Genomic DNA, 21,901 nt, shown 5'->3' with positions numbered 1-21,901 from the left:
CACACTGATCTGACTACAGTTGAAAAGTCTGCTCTAGTTGCTGGTTGCCTTTTTTTCCCATATTTCTTCTTTGCTGTTGTGGTTACATTCTCCAAGCTACAGCTTAGCTCTCAGTTTCATCTCCATTTAATCTACATTTATATGCTCTTTGCCATCTTCTTCAAACACCAGCCAATCTTCCCACTAGAAAAACTCTTTATTATTTCTTTCCAGGAGGAATTAGTACATTTTGGCCTCCAAGTCTTTACACCTTTGTTCTTTTCCTTTTCTCTCCTACACCACTGCTAGAGCAGAGCCCTCCTACCCACCTTGTGCAATAGCTTCAGTGAGACACCTTATAAAGAATATCTACAGGATACACTAACAAAATTAAAAATTCTGACTGTAAAGGTTTCAAATGGTGACTCCCATAGAAACGGATTTATCAGATTTCTACTTGGAAATAGGCTTTCTCAGCCACCAACTCAAATTATTGTTTCCATCAACTCCTATCTCTATTTTGTAAAAGCTACAAACAGGAGAAAGAAAAAAATAGAGGGTGAAGGACACCCCATTCTCCTACACAGGCATCCAGGAAGTGGATTTGTTAAGAAAAAAACCCCAAACATTGCAGTACTTTTTTTTTTTTGCCACAGAAGCAAACACAAACAAGGATCTTGCTTGGTCATTTTTGTTTTTCTTGGGTTTTGGGTTCAGTTTGGTTTGTTTTTTACTGGTGTTTTGAATTACTCAATCATTTGTCTTCAACACTGAAACCAAGCACTCAAACAGACCCTGGCAGCTCTGGAAAATATAGCACTCAATTAAGCCAGAAAAGAAAAATGATACAATCAGCAGCAATATGTATTCCCTAAGAACTTTCCCCTAATGTGCTTTAGCTCAAAAGCAGAGATGAAAGAAATTCAGTGTCTGAATTTCCCCACCCTAGCAAATGTCTCTTGTGGGCTGCTCGTTTATGAAACCATCAGCACAGTTTTAAGGAAGTGCTACAAATACAGAATCATCACAGTGCTCATAGCAGGGGCTTCAGGAAACAAATCACAGCCATGTGCAACCTGAAAGAGCAGTAAATTAATACTTATAAAAATAACAAAGAATCCAAAGAGCAGACATGATGTTTGCAAATCAAGCTGGCAAGCTAAAGAGAGATTGTGTATGCAGGGACTGCATTTACAAAAGGCAGGTTTCCACCTTGGAAAGCAGTGCCTTCCAGGAGGACATTAACATGGTCAATTCTCAACTGCACAGTAACTATAGAAACTCCTGGTACAACTTTTATGGCTGAAAGGGTTAGTTAGATTCCTGGGTGCATAAATAACAATATAATTAGGAAAAGACTGGTTACTTTCAATCCTGCACTTGGCACTTTTGCACCTGCTAGCAGAATAAAGCATCCTGTTCTGGCATCCCCAATTGAAGCCAGACATTGATATGCTGGAGAGGGCTCCAAGGACCACAACAATGACAAAGGATTGAAACATCTTGAAGTGAAAGCCTCAAGTTCACTCTCTACTCACTCTCTCCAATTTACCCAAGAGAAAGAAAATTGAAAAGCCACAAACTCCTGCTCAGGCTATGTGGAAAAGAATGCTGATAACAGAGGGCTCCTTGTTCTTGTAGACAAAAGTAGAACAAGACTCAATGACTTTAAGTTCAGGCTGGAGAAGTCTGGCCTTGAGCTATGGTGCACATTTTTGCAAGGAGACAGAGAAAGAGCAAAGAACTTTTTTTTTAAAAGCATCTTGTTAGGTGTTTGGATGCACTTTTCATCCATGGAAATGTTCAAGTTCTTTCAGCTATTTAAAAAAATAAAAATGTTTAAGCCAAATAAAAGGATACAGTCTTGTGTCCCAGCACAAGAACAAGTGCTCATAATGATCTTCCCTGTGTTTATCACATGTGAACCAAACTGAGACAAGTTAATTTCTCTTCAGGTTCAGTGCAGTAAAGATCCAAACTGCTAAGCTAACAACATGCACAGTTCCTGTCATCCAAGCAAGAAGATATTCAGCTCCTCGATGTAGCACCACAGTTCCATGCCTCACCACCTGTTGTATAACCAATTCTATTATTTACAAAATTTACTACATGTTGGTAGCAGCTCTCAGAGCTGAGCTGCTAAGAACACACAACACCATTCTAGCCTGGTTTAAAGCTGATGAGGGGCTACAAGATAAAAGGGAGTAACTAATACTCTTTAGAAATAGAAAACTTAGTGACAGGTATGTCAGAGGAGCACCGAATTCAGATTAAAAAGGAAAAAAAAAATAGTCATGCTGATCTCTTAAGGCACCAGGCTACAAGGCAGCATTATTCAGGATTTTTCAGCTATGTTTTGCTTACTCTTACGAGGAAAAAAAGCCTAAAAAATTGCAAATTATGTTTCTTTTTGTGTCTCAGAGCTTGCACACCTATGGTTTAAGGAAAGCTCAAGGCAGAATTTGCACTGTAACTCCCAGCTGCTCTTGACAGGAGCAGCAGCTTTCAGTCCCATCCTGGAATAACAGCAATGCTCTTATGGAGCAGCACTGCAACTGGGGTGTTTGCAGTGCACAATTCACAGTGATCATCTGTCACAAAAATGAATGCTCTGCATTTATAAATGTAGAGCACTTTTTCCTCTTAGTCACAAGTCCAGCAAACCCCTTGTTTTGGGAAATTAAATGTAGAGCCCCATTTTACTATAAGGCACTGATTAAACTAGAGTGCAATACAGACAGCACCAACAAAACACTGAGAAAGGAATTCAGTCAAGACACAAACCACTCAATTGTAAGTCAGCTTCAAAAAAATCCTGATTTTCTAGAAGGCTTTAATATTAAAGTTGTCAGGACAACAAGGACAGCCTTGTTGTATATAGCCTATATACTAATTTTACATAAATAGAAGAAAAGGGATTATTGTTAGTTGCTTACATATAAATGCTGTTTTCCTTTTTCTTTACATCATTTAATTTTCATGCACTCAACATTTAAAAAGAAAGCATGAATTCTTCTGACCTCCCCAATGAAATCCTGTAATTAGCAATTTATTTTAGTGCTAATCAGATCTCCTGGTCTCTACAAAAGCAAGGCTCCTGCTAATGTCAATGGGAAAGTTTGCTGTCATTGTACAGGATCAATTAACTTTCCCATAATCAGCAACACTAAAAAACATATCTTGGTATAACATGGCAGAAAGAAAAATATCACAAATCTGAAAAATCTGCTGCCACTCAGGTAAATTTAGGGCTTCTCAATGGTTTTCTCCCACATCAATTGCTAAAAGCAATAACCAAACTTCCTTAGCAATATGGTATCAGACCCTAAACAGGCAGCATCCATTTCCAGAGCATTTTTTAGATATTACTGTCAATAAATGTATGGCCAGCAGCACAGAGTAGATTACTGGAGCTGGCAGAGCCATCTCAGTTATTTCAACTCCTGCTTTACATACAGCAAGTATTGAATAAAGCTCATGATGCAGCAGTGAATGTAAACAATATCAACAAAGCAACATACCAGCAAGAGAAACCCTGTGTTTATTTTGAAATACTTCATTAAGAACATCTGAACAACGTATCAATCAATATTCCTACACAACTGACCATCTCCACATGCACATTTTCCTCCCTTTCCACCAGCTCTGCTGCTTTTAATGGATATTTTATGACATTTTTGATCACAAACACATTTTCTAGTTTTTTCAAAGCTTCACTTCTAAATACAATAAAGTGGAAGGGCCTACACTAAAACACACCATGAGAGTCAAGATCTACAAATAAAGTGATTCAAACCATGCAAACCCCTTCAAAAGCACTGTGATCAAGAGGTCCAGCCTGGCCTTACCCAACAATTCCCAGCCTCCATGTGCCTCTGCCCCCACCAATCCCTGAGAATCCCTTTGCTACAGCAACAAAGGATTTAAAACAGAAAAAAACCCTGCTCCTCCTCCCTGTCTCCTCTGCAGGACAGTGTGCCTTTCTTCCCTCAACGTTTTGGGGACTTGTGGGGCAAAGAGCAGCACAGAATAAGGGAGCTCTAACAGGAACAGGGGCCAAGAGCAGCACAGCATCTCTACACATCCCATGAAAGAGTCCACAAGGGACAGGCTTCAACTCCACCAGAAACTGGAAAAATTAAGGATTAGAAAGTAAATGGAGCAGGATTAATAATTTACAGATCACTTACAAAGGATTTCTTTGTTAGAGCTCTATTCAAAAACATCCACATACATGAGCAGTCCTGGCAGAACTGTACAAATAACATGCAAGTGCTTCACATGTTCATGAGTACATTCATGTGGAAATGCTGGGAAAGCTGCAGGGACAAATGTCCTCTGCTAAATCACAACCATAATCATGCCTGCTCACATCAAACAAAAGCAAAACATTTAAAGACTTCATCCCATTTAGACAGATGCACATGCAGCTTGAAAAAGGTGAAAATGAGAATGCTCCTTTCAAAAAATGTTGAAAAAAGCCCAGGTAATAGCTAAGTTAATTATCTTACTTTTAAAAATACAAATTAACTGTTTGTGTAGCATACTGATACCAAAAGTAAGGTCTACTTATGAAAAAAAAGGAGTAAAAAACGGGGAGAAACTTTCAAGCAGTACTCAAAGCAATTTTAATTGGTATTTACTGAAGGAATATGCTCTAAGGTGATAATACCTATTTAAAAAAAAAATACACAACAAATATGGTAAGTCCTTTCTGGACAACATCCTTTCCAACTTGTATTGTACCATTCATCCTTCTTTCCCTGTAAAATTCCACAGCAGTGCAATTCCATCCATTGACTTGCTCATGTATCAGTTTAAAGGGGAAAAAAGTAATAAAATTTAATTTCATCCAGCTAAACATTTTGGCAGATATTCTGCACTAAAAATATACACCATAATTTAGAATAAATGTTCCAAATCAGTTCAATCCTTGCTCACTCCAAGCATTATCATGAACTTTAGCACTTGCTTTCCTAAATCTTGTTAACACATGCACGACCTTGATCAAAAAAGTGTATTTTTAGTTTGTTTAAGCTGCAAAACTAAAACTGCATCATAAAAAGGGCAACAGCAGGTCTGCCAAGCCAACTTTATGTTTTAAAGTTGGTTTTTTTTACAAGACTATGCTTTGTGTATGTGAAGAAGAGAAATTAAGAGGGTGCTCAATCAGCTATTTGCAGGCTTGATGGGAATGAAACTCATGTTCCTAATAGGATGTTTATAAACAAGCCCCGAGTCCCAGATACTGAGTCATGTCTGGCTCTTGGCTTGCCTTCAGCTGAGGGGATTTTACAGAGTGTGAGCAGGCACCGTCACCGTTGCAGTGTTTATGCAGAAACACGCAAACACAACAGAGAGCACAGGCTGTGCAGGCAGCCACAAAACTCACTCAGCACTGCCTGTGTCATGCTGGATTCCTCCTACACACCCTTCGCTATTTTTCCCCTCCCTTTTTTTAATTCCTCCTTTTGTTTTGTTGTTGTTTTGGGTTTCTTTGATGTCCATTAGGGTAACAAACACCCGGAGCCATCCAAAAGGCAGCCCTGGCTCCCCAGAACCCCCGGGAAAGCAGGGGCTGTGCCCCACCAGATCCCTCCTGGTCTGTGGGGAGGGCTCCTCCCCGGTCCCAGCGCTGCCTACACCTGCCAAGGGTGCATTTCCCTGACTGCCCCACTCCTCTAAGCCCTGTGGTAATGAACTTTGAAGTGACTGCAAGCATTTCCCTGTCCTTAGGAAGAGGTGCACTGCACTGCACTGCCCAAGCTGAGCCAGAACACCACTAAGTGGCTAAAAAGGATGATGTCAAGTGAAGCAGAGTGTATAATGTGACTTTTGAAATGCAGGCAAATGAATTTTTAAGTATGAATCTCTTCTATATAGATTTTCCATTACCAAGAAAAAAATTAAAGAAGTGTCTGCTTAACTGGGAAAAGAACACAATATAAACCCTAAGGAAAACCAAGTATATTCCTTTCCTTGTATCCATTACTGTGAGCTTACAAAGACTCTTTCTTTAATGAGCACTTGCTTGCTGGAAGTGATGAATATTTCAGATGTTCTTTCAAAACAAACATGAAGAACCTAATACAGTATTTATGGCACAGACGAATTTCCTAAATGAGTCGCCCAATAACCAGAAAGGAGCATTAAGACACGAGTATGGAAAATTATAAATAGTACACAAAAGGTACAGTATAATAGTGTGCATCACTTCTAGTCTTGTTTATATCTGTCCAAGCCATTTACAACTGCAAAGCACTGCTTATTTTCCCCTGTACACAATTTGTGAATGGCTTGGTCCTCAGCAGCACAGTTAGAACATGAGCCCTCAAAGTAAATAAATGTGCATCTATCAAGACTTAGGAGTTAGAAAAAAACCCAAAACATCACATTTTTGGAAGAAACTACTACAAATCCTCCTTTAAGAAACTTAAGAATACTACTTGAAGAAAATGCAAAGAAAAAAAGACATATCCTGTTGAAATTTTGAAAATGTCACTTGTCAGATGCCTTCAGCCACTACGAATCATAAAATCAAACAGTGAAGTCATAATTCAACAGATAAGACAACACCACTTTACACAGCTGTCCCACCAGCAGCAAAAGCCAAGTTAAAGTCATATAATGTCACATGACTAAAAAATGCCCCAGTAAAGCAGTCTGAAAATTATGCAGCTTTTTTAAAGTTTATCACAGCTGACAGAGCTGCTGTGTAACTTAAGATGCCCGGCCTCCCTTCTCCCATCCAAAACCAAAGCTTTCCAAGAGATGCCTTCAGAGGTATTACACCTTCTTTGGTGGATGCAACTGGACAAACTCTTAGGAAATACACTTCAGCACCACAAAACAAATACAAATACTAGAAAACACAAAGAACAGTGCCTAAACCCAAAGAGGAAATACCACGGAATCAGCTAGGCACAGGAAAAGTCAAACCAGAGATCAACCCAGGTCCAGTGATTGACATGGATACTACACACACAGAACCAGACAAGCCTTTCCATTCAAGAGCCAAGGGTGGAAAAAAATCTCTTCAGAAGGCTTTTTGGAAAGGAGAGGAATGACAGACTCATATTACATAGCAACCTGCTGGGCCATCAAATCACAAACAGTGGCAAAATGAACTCGAGAGGAAAATCTCAAGACCAACCATGAGCCACGACTGCAGACAGACACCCAACACAAGGCATCTGTCTGTGACCAGAAAAAACCCCCATTTTCCACACTTTAACTCAGACCAATTATACATTATAAACTGACTGCTTTACAAACATTCCTTATTTTGCATGCTACTGTCTACAGCACGGAACGAGCAAACACTTCAAATTTAGCTACAACCATATAGTATATTACAAAGAGCAGCAGTATTAAAATGAGTAACTAAAATCATACCCAGAACAACAAAAAAAGTAATATTTTAACGGCTTTTTAAATGCAAAAAAAAGCCCACTAACATTTACTAGTGTTGTACAATCACAACTAGTGTTAGCACACAGGCAGATGGTTTGCACCACTACCCTGCATGGAAAGACAGACACCCCTGAGGCTGGACAGGTTATTTGCTCCTTACTTAATCTTAACTTTGGTTGGTCTGACCAAAGGTTCTGTAATATGCAACAGTGACAACACAACTGTTAAGAAATTGGGATGTTTTCAAGTAAAATGACACTACAGACCAGTCAGCATTTATCAAATCCAGTATATCCAATAGCTTCTGAAATTTTAGTGTACTGAAACAATACTAAACTATCTTATTAGATTTAGCTGGTATAAGAAAACAGTTCAGCAAAGAAGTTTAACAACATACTTTTTGTTTGCATTTTCACTAGCTTCATCTTACCCATATCATGCATCTTATTTGCCCCATCCATTTTCCAACACGTTAGTTTGAAACAACAGAATTAATGACTTATTTCTATTCACAATATTCTAAAGATTAACTGAGAGAAGCAATAAAGCAATATCTATATACTACCTATTACTTAAAAAAAACCCCCAAAATAGACAACCCAAAACACTAACCATGAGTGTAGCAAGTCTGTATTTTGGTATAAAATCTAAGATGCTTGCATTTGAAAGACCAATCTTTTGTTATCAAAGATAGCCATCTTAAAAGTGTGGGAGGAACATGTTACCACTAAAACTGAAGGTTGTTGTAAGTTTACAGGATTTTCAGTTTCAGCTGAGGTATTCTAAAGGTTAAAGAAAGAAAAAAATCAAACTTCAGTAAAGTAAGCATAAAAATTCTACTTTTGTTAACTTGGCTTGCAGTTTACCGCTGACTTCTCACCCGAAATTTCAGATGCCGTAAAAGCTGTATGCTAAAAACATTTAAGTGTTACCTTTGGAAGTAGGAAACTAGGAACAGAAGAAATTAAAGGGAACGTTCAATGCAAGGGAAAGCAAACTTTTGCTCTGCAGACTTGTGCAGGGAGGTTTAAATATGTCTACAACATGCTGGAGAGAAAGAGGAAAGAAAGGACATGTTCTGTGCTTTTAAAATTAGCTAATCTGCTTAATAGCTGGAAAGCGCCGCTACCCAGCGTTTAACCCTTTGCCTTCCTGGGCTGTATGACAAGAAAATGCTGCTCAAAATGAGAGGGGATAAATATCAAAGCAATCATCGGTTACCTTTAAAACTCTTTGCTTCCTCCTCTGAGGCCTTTTGTTTTCTGTTAGAACCTAAAAAAACATCAAATTGCAGAGTATAAGTTGTGGTCACAAAGGCAGGCAGACACCTCCGATTTTTATTATGGAACAGCGATATTTCTGCAGTACCCCGAGTGCTTTACACGCGGCCCCCGCGCGGGCCGGCGGCGGCTCCCGGCGGCCCTTCCGCCGCCCCCGCGGCGCCCCTCACATCGCGGGAGCCCCGCGTTCCCCCTCACGGCGGCGGCGGCGCCCCTGCCCCGCCATCTTTGCTTCCTGCCGCAGCGGCGGCCGCGCGGGCGCGCGCCGCGAGCGGCCCCGCGGGAGCGCGCAGCGCGGCGCTCGGCAGCGCCCCCCCGCGGCCTCCCGCCCGAACAAAGGCGCTGCCGGCGCGGCCGCCCGCAAGAGCCGGCACGGAGCCGCCGCGCCCCCGGAGCCGGGCACGGCCCGGGCGCTGCTGCGGGACAGCCGGCCCGGGCACCGGCACCGGGCTCGCTGGGCTCGGCTAGGGCCGCGACGAGAGCGGGGTCAGGCGAGGACACGGCCCCGTGCACCCGCACGCGTGCGCACAGCGCCGTGCACCGGGCGGCACGGCCCTGACCCGCTCTCTCCCCGTGAGCAGCGCTGGGGCTCCGCGGCCGGACCGTCCTGGTAAAAGAGTGGGAACGGCCACGGCCACAGGGCCTGCCTGCCTTCACCTGCTCTCCCGAGCCGAGGAAAAGCGACGTTGCAGCAGCTCCCTCCAAAATCTCAGCCTGGGGCCAGGAGCCCAGCGGGCACCGGACCCAAGAGCCGGCGGCCGCTGCCCTCCCACCGCAGCCCCGGAGAAAGATTCTCCTCTGTCTCCATCGATTCCTACGGCATCCAACACAACCGATCCACCGCCAACGGGCTGCGATGGGAACGGCCACCGTATGAACATCAAGTGCAATTATTGTCCCACAACTGCACCTGCTCAGAGCGTTCATCGGATGGGAGGAGGACGGAGGGGCCGCAGCTGTCGCAGGTGTCACAGCGAGCCCTCCTGGATCACACAGACATTCGCTAAGTAGGGACAGCAAACAAACAACCACGTCTCTAACACTGCCCTCACCGGAGCGCCACTGAAACAAGTCGCAGTTGACATCTAAACCAGAACGTTGGCCGTGGATTTATGCACCAAAAAGATAAAAACCAGTAAGAACAGCTTTTCATCAGCTACAAACTGCAATCTGTTTTCTTATCTAGTGCTACACTGTAATGTCATTATTGGTTCAAATCAGTGAAATAGCAGAAATGCTCAGACGCGGACTCAGCTCATTCCCCAGTGTAGCAATTAAATCAGAGAGAGCTGTTCCCCATTTTTTGTTATCTGATGCTACCTTGTATCTAAGCTCTTCATTTGTTGCACCAGAATGATATATTAAATAGGATTTAGCATAACATAAAATTAAACCACTGATCTGTATTTTTCTCCCAAATACCTCAAGTCTGCAAGGGTCTTTTCACACATGAAAAATGAGAGAGTGGAAATCACATACACTTAGTGATCTGATTCTTCTTCGTAGTTTTGGCTATTTAAGATGCTTTACAATACAGGGGGGGAAAAAGGAACAGTATTTTGTTTGCTTAGAGACCTAAGACCCCATATTCTGATTTAGTCCCCAGACTGGTGCACGCACTGGACAGCAGTTTCAGGCCTCCTTGTAACCTCATGTTAGGGGTCCCTAAGACACAAGGGAGGAAAGAAACCTCTTCAAATCATTTCCCCAAAAAAATATTTAAGAACCAACAGAGAGAATAAGGAGCAGTGAAGAGGCAACTTGTTAAAAACAGCCTCTGAAAATAACTACAACACAAACTAATCAGTCTCACTGTAATTTAGGCTGCATTTAGTCCACACCCAGGAACACAGAGAAATGGCAAAGTACTGTGAGTTGTAATTATTTTACACTCCCACAGACTGTATGTAAATAAAATAAGAATAAAGTGCACAACTCCAACTCCCTGCCCTGCATCTGTGGGGTAGGAAAGGCTGTATGCAGCTTTGCTCATCACACACATTACCAAACTCCTCTAGCTGTGTGCTATCCCCTTACAAAACTCTCAAAAACACTCCCGAGTATGATACTTATGTGCACTCATTTTAAAATTCAACTGGCTGAAATATTTCTGGAGTCTATTGTAAAATAAATACCACAAAGTTTAAATTTCTTGATTATAGCTGGGCCTGGCTGGAAAACAAGAATTCCTTTTTTTCTTTTTTTTTTTGAGATTTCAGCACTTGGTTTTGTTCCAAAGCAGAGCAAAACTTTAAAAAATTCAAGAGGAGACAGATGGGATGTGGGAGGCCAAAGTTCAAGTCCCTGGTCTGCATCAGGCAAAAAGCCCTTACCACCAACATGTTCTAAAAATTCTTGTCCCCTTTTCAAGTTTTAAACTGAAATTTTATTTCTCAAGCCTTGAGAAACTTCCCCCAAAAATAGTGGCATTAAGACAGTAGCTGTGAAAGGTTCCTGTTCATTCAGCATTTTCCATTCAAGGAATGGCTTACTGGAAAGTTCCCAACCAACTTGAATTGCAGCATCCTTTTTTAATATGTCTGGGTTTTTCAGCAGTGTGTTAAAAACCCACAGACAAGCAGGCCCCTATTGTTATTTAATATTTTATGTTACTTAGATTACAGCTATTAAATAAGATGTCTCGAGACACCTTGGGCAACCCAAGTGAACTAACATTCAGTGACCTCGTTTTTTTGGTCAGTTTGTTGACTACAGGTCTTTAAAGACAAGACAAAAATGTGGCAGCATCATAATCCTGTGTGGGTAAGCTTCTCAAACTTGAAACAAACACTGTGAACTATTCCTGCATTATTCATTCTGAAAAGGACAGAAACCCAAGATAAAGCCTCTAATTATGAAAGCTTCCTTACATTTTATTTACTGTGCTGCTCCTTCAAAAAATTCAGTAAGCAAAAAAAAAAAAAAAAATGTTTTCCCTTATATATTTTAGGATTCTTCTTTACCAGCTCCAAACCCAACAGGCACAGTGTGAATTCCTCAGGGAGAGGGGCATTATATGCAACAATATTGCTACACACAGGGGTTGAGAACTAGAGCCCACAATGCCTTATGCAGACTTTCATGATGTCACATCCCTGCAAAACCCATTACATTCAGGAAGGTACAGTATCACTGAAGGTTTTATGTAGCTGTTATTTTTAAACGGTATTTTTCAAGTCCAACATAGTTTTCAAATCTTTATCTGGATAACGTGTGAATTAATGGAAATAACAGTAACCTAACTAATGCCAGATCCAAACATGCAAGTGATATTCTCCAAGGGCTGAGTGTTTGTGCACACGTGGGCATGGGTGCAGGAATATGCACTTCAGTTTACATTCATGGCTCCCACCACCAGCCAGGCCTTACTCCCTACAACTGTCAATCCACAGAAGTTTTTAAAAGCACCACTTTCCCTTTCCTAAGCAGCAGGTATGGAGTGTGCCAGCCCCCACAGTGCCTATACAGCCATTTAATGCACACAGCTCTCACTGACTTCACTAGGGCTTTTGCAGTTTTTTAGTTAGAATGGTAAGAGAGAATTCCTTTAAGGGAAAACACCAACGTCTAAACTATGCTCCTGCTCTATCCCCCTACACTCTTCCTCCCAGTGAATCACCTCCAAAAATGCTTACATTCCACCAACACGAGAGAAAGAAGCATGACTCTTCTGAACAAGGAACACTGAAGCCAACCTCGTTTCTTTTAATTATTTATGTTCACTTTCCATACCATGGACAGAGACCTACGGTTTTCTGTTTTCCTCAGCTGCTTTCTATTTGAAACACATCACTGTCACAGAAGTCCCAGTACTACCAGTCTGGGGAAACAATGGAATTCCCTGCAATCTTATCTAAAGGATAGCTGCTAAACTGAATGACAGCATTCCTCAACCCCCAGCACCTTCCCCTGTATCTCAACACCTCGAAAGAGCTGATGTAACATTCTAGAAATATATCTCATTTCCTCAGAGCACAGTTTCTAGAGACTGAAAATAAAGCAAGGCCTCTTTCTAGGAACATCTGAAAAGGCACCAGGTTTCATTCAAATACAGTTTTATAAGAAAATACCTGACATGTTCTTAAATGTCAGGAATACTTCATTTCCTCCATGAAGCACCCTGAAATTTCATACAAAATTTTACAAGAAATGAAGGAGGCCTCTGGTGCAGCTCTGAATGCACCATACAGAACGTGACCAGTCTAATGAAATAAAAGCACACCACAATAAAAGCTGCCAAAGAAAAGAATAAAAACAAGGAATCTCTCATAAAGAAAGTAAAAGGAGTGCCCAGAGAGGACAAAGGTGAAGGGGCAAAGTTAATCTGCAAGGAGAAGGTCAGGCTGAGCAACAAGAACTATGTCTAGCCTGGAAAACAAAGGTGGACAGAAAAGCTGGAGTGCTTCCTTTCACTGACCCTGCCAAAACCCTTTTTAAAACATGGCTTTTAGATCACTTCCTACCTCAAAACTCCATGAATCCTCTCCCATGAACTTTTCTTCAATCCCACTGATTACATATGCAAAAGGACAACGTCTTTTGCTGTTAAAAGTCAGAGTAATAGGGTAAGCCCCTACCACCTTTATTGCTTTAATATTTATCTTAAGTCACATTACAGCTGCTCCTCACTTATTTTTTAAGAGCATTAGGGAGCAGTTGAGACACAAAGAGGTTTTTGAATGAATTCTGAGCCAAACCGTTTAAGCCAACTTCCCTAAACAATACAACTTAAAATATTCTTCCCCACAAAGGGGAATATATCACATCCCCTCACTGCTACAGGACTCTTCTTTCTGCTTGCCCACCTTAAAACCAGAACAGACTTCTCTGCCAGGACAGAGCAGGGAGAACAGGAGCTCTCCTGAGATCTCTGCCTGCTGTAAGAACACAATTTCAATGAAACTGAGCAACCTTTCTTGAGAAAGGCTTTACATTCTCCCCAGTGTGAACTGCTCCACTCAGAGCACACACTGGTGCAGAGATTTGAACCTCAGTTTCCCACATCCCAAGGCCAATGCCCTGGTGATTTAACTACCAAGACAGCCTCTCCCTCTCTGTGGTTCAGGTATATTGGATCATATGAAGAGAACACTCTCAGCAGGACCTGGCAGTGCAGAGTCTCACTGCAGCTCAGAGGTCAGGGAATTCAGCTGGGATGTGGGAAATCTATGTTCAACTCCCTACTTACCTGATCTTGAAACTGAAATCCCTCAGAAGGTCAGTGCTGTTATCACATGGGCATACAGACTGTCTTTTCCCCTCCTCTTTGTTCCAAAAGTTATCACCTGGGTTATAAAAGGCTGATGGGTCAGAAAAATGAGCAAGACACACAGAAAAAGAAAGTATATATGGGGAATGTGGTGAAAGACAAAGGGAGAGAGGAAAGAGAAGTGAAAAGAGAGAAACAGAAGAATAGACAATTAGAAAGGCAGAGAGATGTGAAAGGGGAAAATGCAGCTACAACTCGGCCCTGAAGTTTAAAAATTGATTTCCACCAAATCTGTCACCACAAGCAAATTACTTTAACTGAACCAAAGAGCAGACAACCTGCCTTCCTTTGCTTTTAGCCTTCAGCATTTTAAAATGCCAACACTCCCCCTAGTAATTCAGTCTCCTAAAATTATCCTCAATCTCCCTCCTCCCCACATTTTGTGCTTAAATCTTTCTCATTTCTTCATGCACTCCAATTAATGCATTATTTCGGCCAACACACCAATATCTGGGACAGAGTTAAGGCCATATTTACCTTTGATTTTACAGATTTACACAACAGGAACAAGACTAACTCCAGCTCACTCTAAGCTACACTTCTGCAGATGAGAAGAGGAAGTTACTGTACAACCTGTTAGCACCAACAGCAGCCCTGAACTGTCTCAAGCTGTAATGTGGCCAGCATTTCCCTTTGCAGAACTTTAAGATGCACCTCAAGCCTCAAAAGAGTGACTGAATTTGCAACTTCTTGGTCTTACCTCAAAAGGTAACTTGATTGGTGGTGGTGGCTTTTTCAGTTCTTCACATTTTCTCTTTTTACATATCCGGTGACTGGTTTTGCGCTTCCTGCAACAGCTGCATTCCTCACAATTTGTTTTCCTCAGACAGGGCTCACACACTCCACAACGCCTTCGTTTCTTTTTCTCCAGCATAGGGAGCAGAGATGAATATGGAACAGGGTAATCACCAGCTGGATGTTTAAGAGAGGACAGCCCCGAGGCCTGAACTGCTTCAGTGCTGGTGCTCACGTTGTCCTGAACCAAATTCAAGCTTACTCCGACACTTCCCAGCTGTGATGAATAATCATTATGCTGCAGTCTTGAGTCAGCTGGCAAATCTGCATTTATGGCTTTTTCTGAGGCAAGAGCAGAGATTTCCACGCTTGAAGGCAACTCTGAAACAAAACCTGCAGAGAATTGTCCAGAGCTTTCAGCTGAAATTTTATCAACTGTGCCTTTTTCTAAGTCTGAAGATAAAGTGGGGACATATCCTGAATTCAAAATTAATGTCTCTGCATCAATACATTTAACAAGCTGTTCAATGTCCTCTACTTCAATATTGTTTAAAGAGGTATTGGAGACCGGTTCACATACTGTAAATATGTTTTTTGTGTCAAATTCTGAATTCTCTTTTGTGAAGCTCAAATCTGAATTTGAATCAAGTTCTTTGTGAATGGGTACAAAATCCACAACCAGTTTCATGGGGTATTCTGCAAGTGAGCTAGCACCTTCAAAATGTAAAAGCAAATTTGATTCAGAGGCAGCTACAGAACTGGAATTTGAACCAATGTCTTTATTCTCAGATTCCAAACCCCAGCCTGCCTTCAAGCAGGAATCTGCAAGTGACCTTGCATCTTCGAATAAATGTTCTTGTGAGTTGAACTCAGAGGTAACGAGAGATGCAGAATCCACATCTTGTTGTCCCTTAGGTAGCACCATGTCCAACCCTGCTCCAATGTGGAATTTGGCAAGTGTGACTGACTCTATCAGTACTGCTGAGCTGAGGTCTGAGGTATCAACAGAGCTGGAGTCAGGTTCTGTACTGTTAGGCACCACATTGAAGGGGGTCTCTGCATGCACCTTCGAGTTGCATTCAGAGGCAATTAGAGAGTCAGAAGGAAAAGATGGAAGCACCAGCGCAGCACCTTCAACAAATGCTTCAGCCAAAGTACCCGTACCAAGATCACTGGGTACCTGCTCACAGGGCAGGTCTTCATGCTTAGATTTCACCTCTGAAGCTTCTGTACCATCAGCAGCTCCCTGACTGTTGGGAATGGAGTCATCTGTTTCAGGTATTTCTACCTCCTCATCCTGACTGGCACATGGGATAAGAGGCTCTTCACCTGCACTACACAGACAGCCTTCTACAGGCAGAGCTAACTCATTTTGAGCTAAATCTTGTTTCAAAGCTATTTCATCTGTTTCCTCGTTTTTATCTTCTACTACTGCCAGGGCTTCTTGTTCATGTTTTTCTTTTGTTTCTAGCCTTTTTTGTGGTGTAGTTTTCCTGGGTTTTGCAGTTATTGGAGTTTGGGACAATCTTTGGGAGAAGGATCGGTTACGGAGAGACATTGTAAAGCCATTGATGCTGAAAGAATCCTGGTTGTGAAAAAGGATATTGTCAGCTTTCTCCAAACTCACCCAAGATGCTCCAGACAAGGTTCTGGTTACACTGCTCCTGAGAAGTCTACCTGAAGAGCTCATGATTGATTTCTTTTCTGGCTGTTTTTTCTTAACATCTTTTTCTTGCACTGGCTTTTTACCTTTTCCAGAACTAACAGCTTTTGTGGAAGTCTTTGTGGGTTTCTTTCTCACTTGGCTAGATTTCTTTTTGCTCTGGTTAGTTTTCCTTTTGCCTAACTCTTCTTTTTTGGCTGATCTGGAAGGCCTCGCATGGTGAGCCATGTCTGTGGAGCAGGAGGAATGTTAAGAGGAGAGATGGAAAAAAATCATGAGCTCTTGAGAGACCTCTTCAGTAGAAAACTGCATACCCCCATTGCTGCCTTCTGTGCTCATACAATGTCAACTCTGAAACAGAAAGAGATACAAAACAGCATTAACATACTTTTAACTAATAAAAGGTGCACATATATTCAGTTGACCATTTTTAATATTTAAAAATACAGAGGCAGAATCAGAAATAGCAGTATTGGGTGTTATGTTCAACTAGCACAAAAGCTTTGAAAATATTAGTATACTACAAAATAAAAAGCTTGCCTAAAGGCCTGCAACACAAACAAAGAAGCAAACTGAATTCCAACGACCAAGCAACATCACATATGTATTATTTTATGTCAGTACTAAAATGTTTGAGTTTTCTCAATATTATTAACAGCTCATTAACCAATAAATTCCCCTTGAGTAAGGAGAGGTTCATATTTCTCAGTGTAAAGACATTTGGGAACAAAAGAACAAAGCTGAGTTTATTTTTTGTTCATACCCAATACATCATCACCAGGGCATCTATCATTCTTTCAGCATCCTCTGGCAGTCCAGCACGGTACAATTCCAGCTAAAATGGGAGCAGGAACTAGCTCCCCAAAGAGATCAATCTCTGGGATTACAGGGGAACTGGACCAGGGAAGAATTGGTCTTTCCCCGCGTTATCTTCTACAATAACTTCACAGCACACTGTACTACATTCCAACCCTTGATTCCATACTGCCTGTCTCTATCAGATGTTTTATGCCAGGCAGATGTCTCTGCTTCATCACTACAACTTAATAAATTTACCTTCAAAAAAAACCACCATACATCTGTCCCAAGCTTTTGTCCCCATACACAACTGCAATGCACAGGTCTCCCAGCTGCCTGGACACAACTGAACCAATCTTGAAAGATAAAACAAATTTCTCATGCTCCAAACCAATTTCCTTCAAGGTGGGATGGATGTTTTTAAAGTAAAGCAATTCTCACAAGTACATATTTTTGAGAACACAGTGCTTTTTAAGTACCTGTAGAAGGCTTTTAAAGCTTTCTTTAGCTATTTTGAATGGATCATGTGGGTAGACAAGAGCAGCCTTAAAAAGGGAACAGGCAGAGCCAGAGGCTCTATAGTCTCCAGCAGAGAGGTACCATCCCTTCACCATCATTCCTTTGAATTCCTAAAGCTTTCTGCACCTCTCATTGATGGGAAGAGGCCAAGAAAAGGAAGAACACAAAGTAAGGGGATGACGTCTAAATGGAAGTAAATGTCTCAAATGGAAGTAAAAGAAAGGGAAAGAGAAAAGGAAAGAAGAGTGTTACCAGGCTCCTGACATCACCACTCCCTCCTGTGACCTCAATCCCCACCTTGAAGCCAACAGAGTGACCTCATGGAGGCTGCACTTCCCCACAGCCTGGTCTGAGCTCTGCTGAGGGTGGGAGAGTTCTGCTAATGCAACCCAAACAGCACTGCCCCAAAAGAGGCTCACATGGCCTCTGTGTGGGCCACCAGCTTGCTGCTCCCCAAAGCAGCACATGGCAGCCAGCCTGCTTCTGTCACAGCCCTGGCCAGGCTGCCCAGTGGCCACAGCACCCACCAAGGCTAACAAACTCCCCAAACTCTTTTGGAGTAGCTTATTTAAAGCATTTTTGAAGCCTGGCTCTTTGTTTATTCAGCTGTAGCAAGCCAACTGATCCTCTGTACTACAACATACAAACCATCTTATCTAAACATGATGTGATTATCTTGTATCACATCTTCAGATTGCATATCAGATAAACATGATTAATGAGACAGCAGGTTTTTTCACACACAAATACCATTTAAAGCCAGCAGTGCTGCAAGAGACAAGGCTATAAACACTTCTCAGATCAGCTCAGAGAACAGTACCCAAACACACAATAAACAAGCTGAATAAAATAAACAGCATCCCTCCTCCACACCAACACATCCAACCTGGAGAGACTAAGTAGGCACGTGGAGTTGTTTATAGCCGTGGGTAAAACTTCAAAGGTCACAGAAGAGACCTGAACAGCTCCCACAGAAGCTCTCTATAAAAGCTGGGTCAGACAGGGAAATACTAAAACAAATACAACACTGAAACTGAAGGTAATCCGAGTACTCTCCTCCCCCTACCCCTCTCTGGAGGCAAATGGGGGAAGGGGGACATGGCCATTAGGAGCCACTCCATGAATCAGAGAGGGCATCACATCAGCAGGTCCATGAAATAGATGTTGGCAGCCTGCAAAAGCCTCCCCATTTTCTTGGGGCTGTGACAGAGAGTGGGATCCTCATTCCAAAGGACGGCCTGGAGGGCTGCAAAACCAGCTGGAAACAAGCAGCAGGCACATCTGCAGCCATTAGCAGAGGAGCTACATAACAGCGGCAGGAGAAGAAATGCGAGCTACTTTCAGAGCCTAGAGCCAGGAGAGCAAGGAAGAAAGCAAGCCAGCAACAAAGGCCAGGCACCATGGCAATGTGTGAATCAGGAGGGGGACTGAAGTGATAAAGTCTTTTCTCTTTATCAGCCCTAAAGCAGAAACAGAATTACCAGACAATACAGAAGGTCTGCAGTGGAAACAGTGCCTGCATTTTCGAGAACACTGAATGTGAAGGATGCTTTGCTCATGTTTTTGTTTGCCTACACAAGTAGTTGGTACTGTTACTGTCAAAGTTCAGGAAGTACAACTATCAAAATTACCAATCAGAAGCTTAATTTAAATAATTTGTTAACTTTTAAAATCATTACTACAATTACATGACAATATGTCTTTACTTGCATTTGGACAGTGATTGGACACGGGGAGATAGCTTCAAGGTGAACAAGGGCAAGTTCACAACAGATAACAGGAAGGAATTCTTCCCTGTGAGGATGGGCAGGCCCTGGCACAGGGTGCCCAGAGAAGCTGTGGCTGCTCCTTGATCCCTGGAAGTGTCCAAGGCCAGGTTGGATGGGAATTGGAGCAACCTGAGACAGTGGATGGTGTCCCTGCCCATGGCACAGGGTTGGAATGAGTGGGTCTTTAAGGTCCCTTCCCACTCCAACCATTCTGTGATTGCACCATTTGAAAATTGCAAAATAGTTGCTTCAGGACTGAAGAGGCAAGATCATCCTGGGGTTCTTTGGTTGGTTGGTTCTGTCTTTTTTGTTTTACTCTTCCAATAGAGAGAAACATACCTGTCTAGCAAGAATGTAGAAAACTATCAATGCCAAAGCATTGCTGCTCTTCAAGGCTAAAATTAGAGAGGTTATGAACAGAGTGGTTCAAGACTTCCCTTTTTCTTGCTACAGAAAGAATTTGGCTTTAAATGCTGCATTATAAAAGATGGCAAAGGCTTTGTCTGACTCAGAGATAACAACACAGGGTCACAAGAACTGCAACACTTCTGTTTCGTTTCGATTTTGTCACTGGAGTGACTTTAGGTTTTTCAGAACAGATCCCCAAAGGAAATTTTTTTGGGGGTAGGGGTTTAATGCTTCACTTTAGTTATATTTGTGTGGGACTTTGAGTACCCGACCTGCAAGGTGATCTTACACTCTTGGGCAAAATGGTTGTCAGCAAGAGATCTCTGTTTCCATTAAAAAACCCCTAGTCTTGAATACTAGTGTGCCAAAACCACTTTAACTGCTAGCTAAAAACAGATTGACATTTTAAATAACCTGTCCTGTAAGTTACATTGCTATTTCTTTCTTTCCTCTTCCACAGTTAGGAGCAGAATATTAGGTAGCTGCAAGGTTAGTATTCAAGTTTTGTTTCCTGTAACACTAGGAAATATTTTACCTTCCCTTTTGCATTTAAAGCACTGGCAAGGACTGTTGATATCTGCAGCAGTTGCAAATCATCTCGTGCCCCTTCTTAAGGACAACAAATGGCTTTATCACATTGGTCATATTTCACAACAAGCAAGTAATTATATTTCCAAAACATCTACGTGGACTCAACAGGATTAAAAAAACATAAACCTCATGGGGCAATAGAATTAACTTGTCACTGTTCTCTCATCCTGGAGAGAAACAAACTTAGTTCAATGCTTTCTTCTGAAAGCCAAACCAGGTGAGACCTGCCGTGCCTGCCCTCACAGGGGAGCACAGGCGTCTCTAGGATGGAAGAGGTGACAATAGGTGACAATAGGTGACAGGAGGTATTGCAGGGCACTGCCCTAGATAATATCAGTGCATCCCGAAGCTGGCTGTTACTCCAGCCAACTTATCTCTCCTAATCCATGTGCAAAGCTGAAAGCTGGTTTTAAGGTCAGTTGCTCAAGTTTTGCTCATTCATGGTAATAAATCTGGAACAATTCCACTGACTGCTATAATCCTCAACAAATACTGCTAAAAAAGCTAGTCAAAGGCTAAATCTTTTAGTCCTGTCTTGGTCAAAATTCCAAACAATTATAATAAGCATTCTAACTACAAAGTAATTAAGAAATTTAACCCCATAATGTCAGAATGCCTCCAGAAAACAAAAACAACAACAAAAACAACCCCACCCCAACCAAACCCACCCACAATATTTCACATTACACAAATAGGTGAAAAAAAGATAAAGCAAATTTTCATTTTAGAGACAGTGTCAATCAAGATTCTGTTACATAACTTGATTCTCGTTGGAAGATGGCAGGGGAAAAATAAAGATATTATAAGATGTGTCCTTATAAAAAATGATGGCAGTTTTCTTATGGTGCTGTGAAAGATGGCAAGTGACCCCTGAACAAACAGAGCAGTACAGCAAAAAAAAACTTACTAGCTTCACTAGTCACCTGGTTTCACTACAGTCAGATGTACTTAAATACATTTTATTTCAGTGCTTAGGTATCCTTTTAAAAGTCCCTTGAGATTTGCCTTTAGGAGAAACAAATCTGGAAGCTTTCATAACAGCCACTCCATAATATGAAGGTCCCAAGCAATAAGGGCCACAATGTGACTAAACTGTCACACAAGCTCAGATGCATAATTTAGAATCGAAAAACACCTGATTTTCTGGCAACAAATGCTCTAGAGGAAGAGGCAAGAGACACCAGAGAAGACAGACTTCAAAAAAAATCTGACCCTCAGGTGCAAAACATATCATATCATCTTCATCTTCTTCCCAGCTGCACCAAAGCCAACCTGCTTTCCAATTTGGCCTCGTTCCCTGCATCTACTCATTGCTCTGCAGAACACTTTGTACATGAAAAGAAGGGAAATGGGTTAGGAAGAGAGAATCAGCTTTAATTTTCCTTTTCCCCCTTCTTTAATCCTTGAATAGGCATTTGGCTTTGGGTAAGAAATAAAAATGGAACATCTCCTCTGCCATCTCAGTACCGTGAATTAT

At 41.8% G+C, this 21,901-nt stretch overlaps 1 protein-coding gene across 1 annotated transcript in view; it reads right to left on the bottom strand.

Moving 5' to 3' along the window:
- The window catches only part of TET1 (tet methylcytosine dioxygenase 1), a 60,591-nt gene extending 43,190 nt beyond the window's left edge, over positions 1–17,401 (bottom strand). Inside the window, exons 1-2 of the mRNA XM_014883281.2 lie at positions 14,642–17,401; positions 8,614–8,664 (exon numbers count right to left, since the gene is read on the bottom strand). Coding sequence (XP_014738767.2) covers positions 8,614–8,664; positions 14,642–16,567 — 1,977 coding nt within the window. The 5' untranslated portion in view covers positions 16,568–17,401. The remainder of the gene's footprint in view (positions 1–8,613; positions 8,665–14,641) is intronic.
- Positions 17,402–21,901: the final 4,500 nt, after the last annotated feature.

The sequence above is a fragment of the Sturnus vulgaris genome, chromosome 8, assembly GCF_052056855.1.
Source record: "Sturnus vulgaris isolate bStuVul1 chromosome 8, bStuVul1.hap1, whole genome shotgun sequence".
NCBI classification, from domain to species: domain Eukaryota; kingdom Metazoa; phylum Chordata; class Aves; order Passeriformes; family Sturnidae; genus Sturnus; species Sturnus vulgaris.
This window is presented reverse-complemented; position numbering and strand designations above follow the sequence as displayed.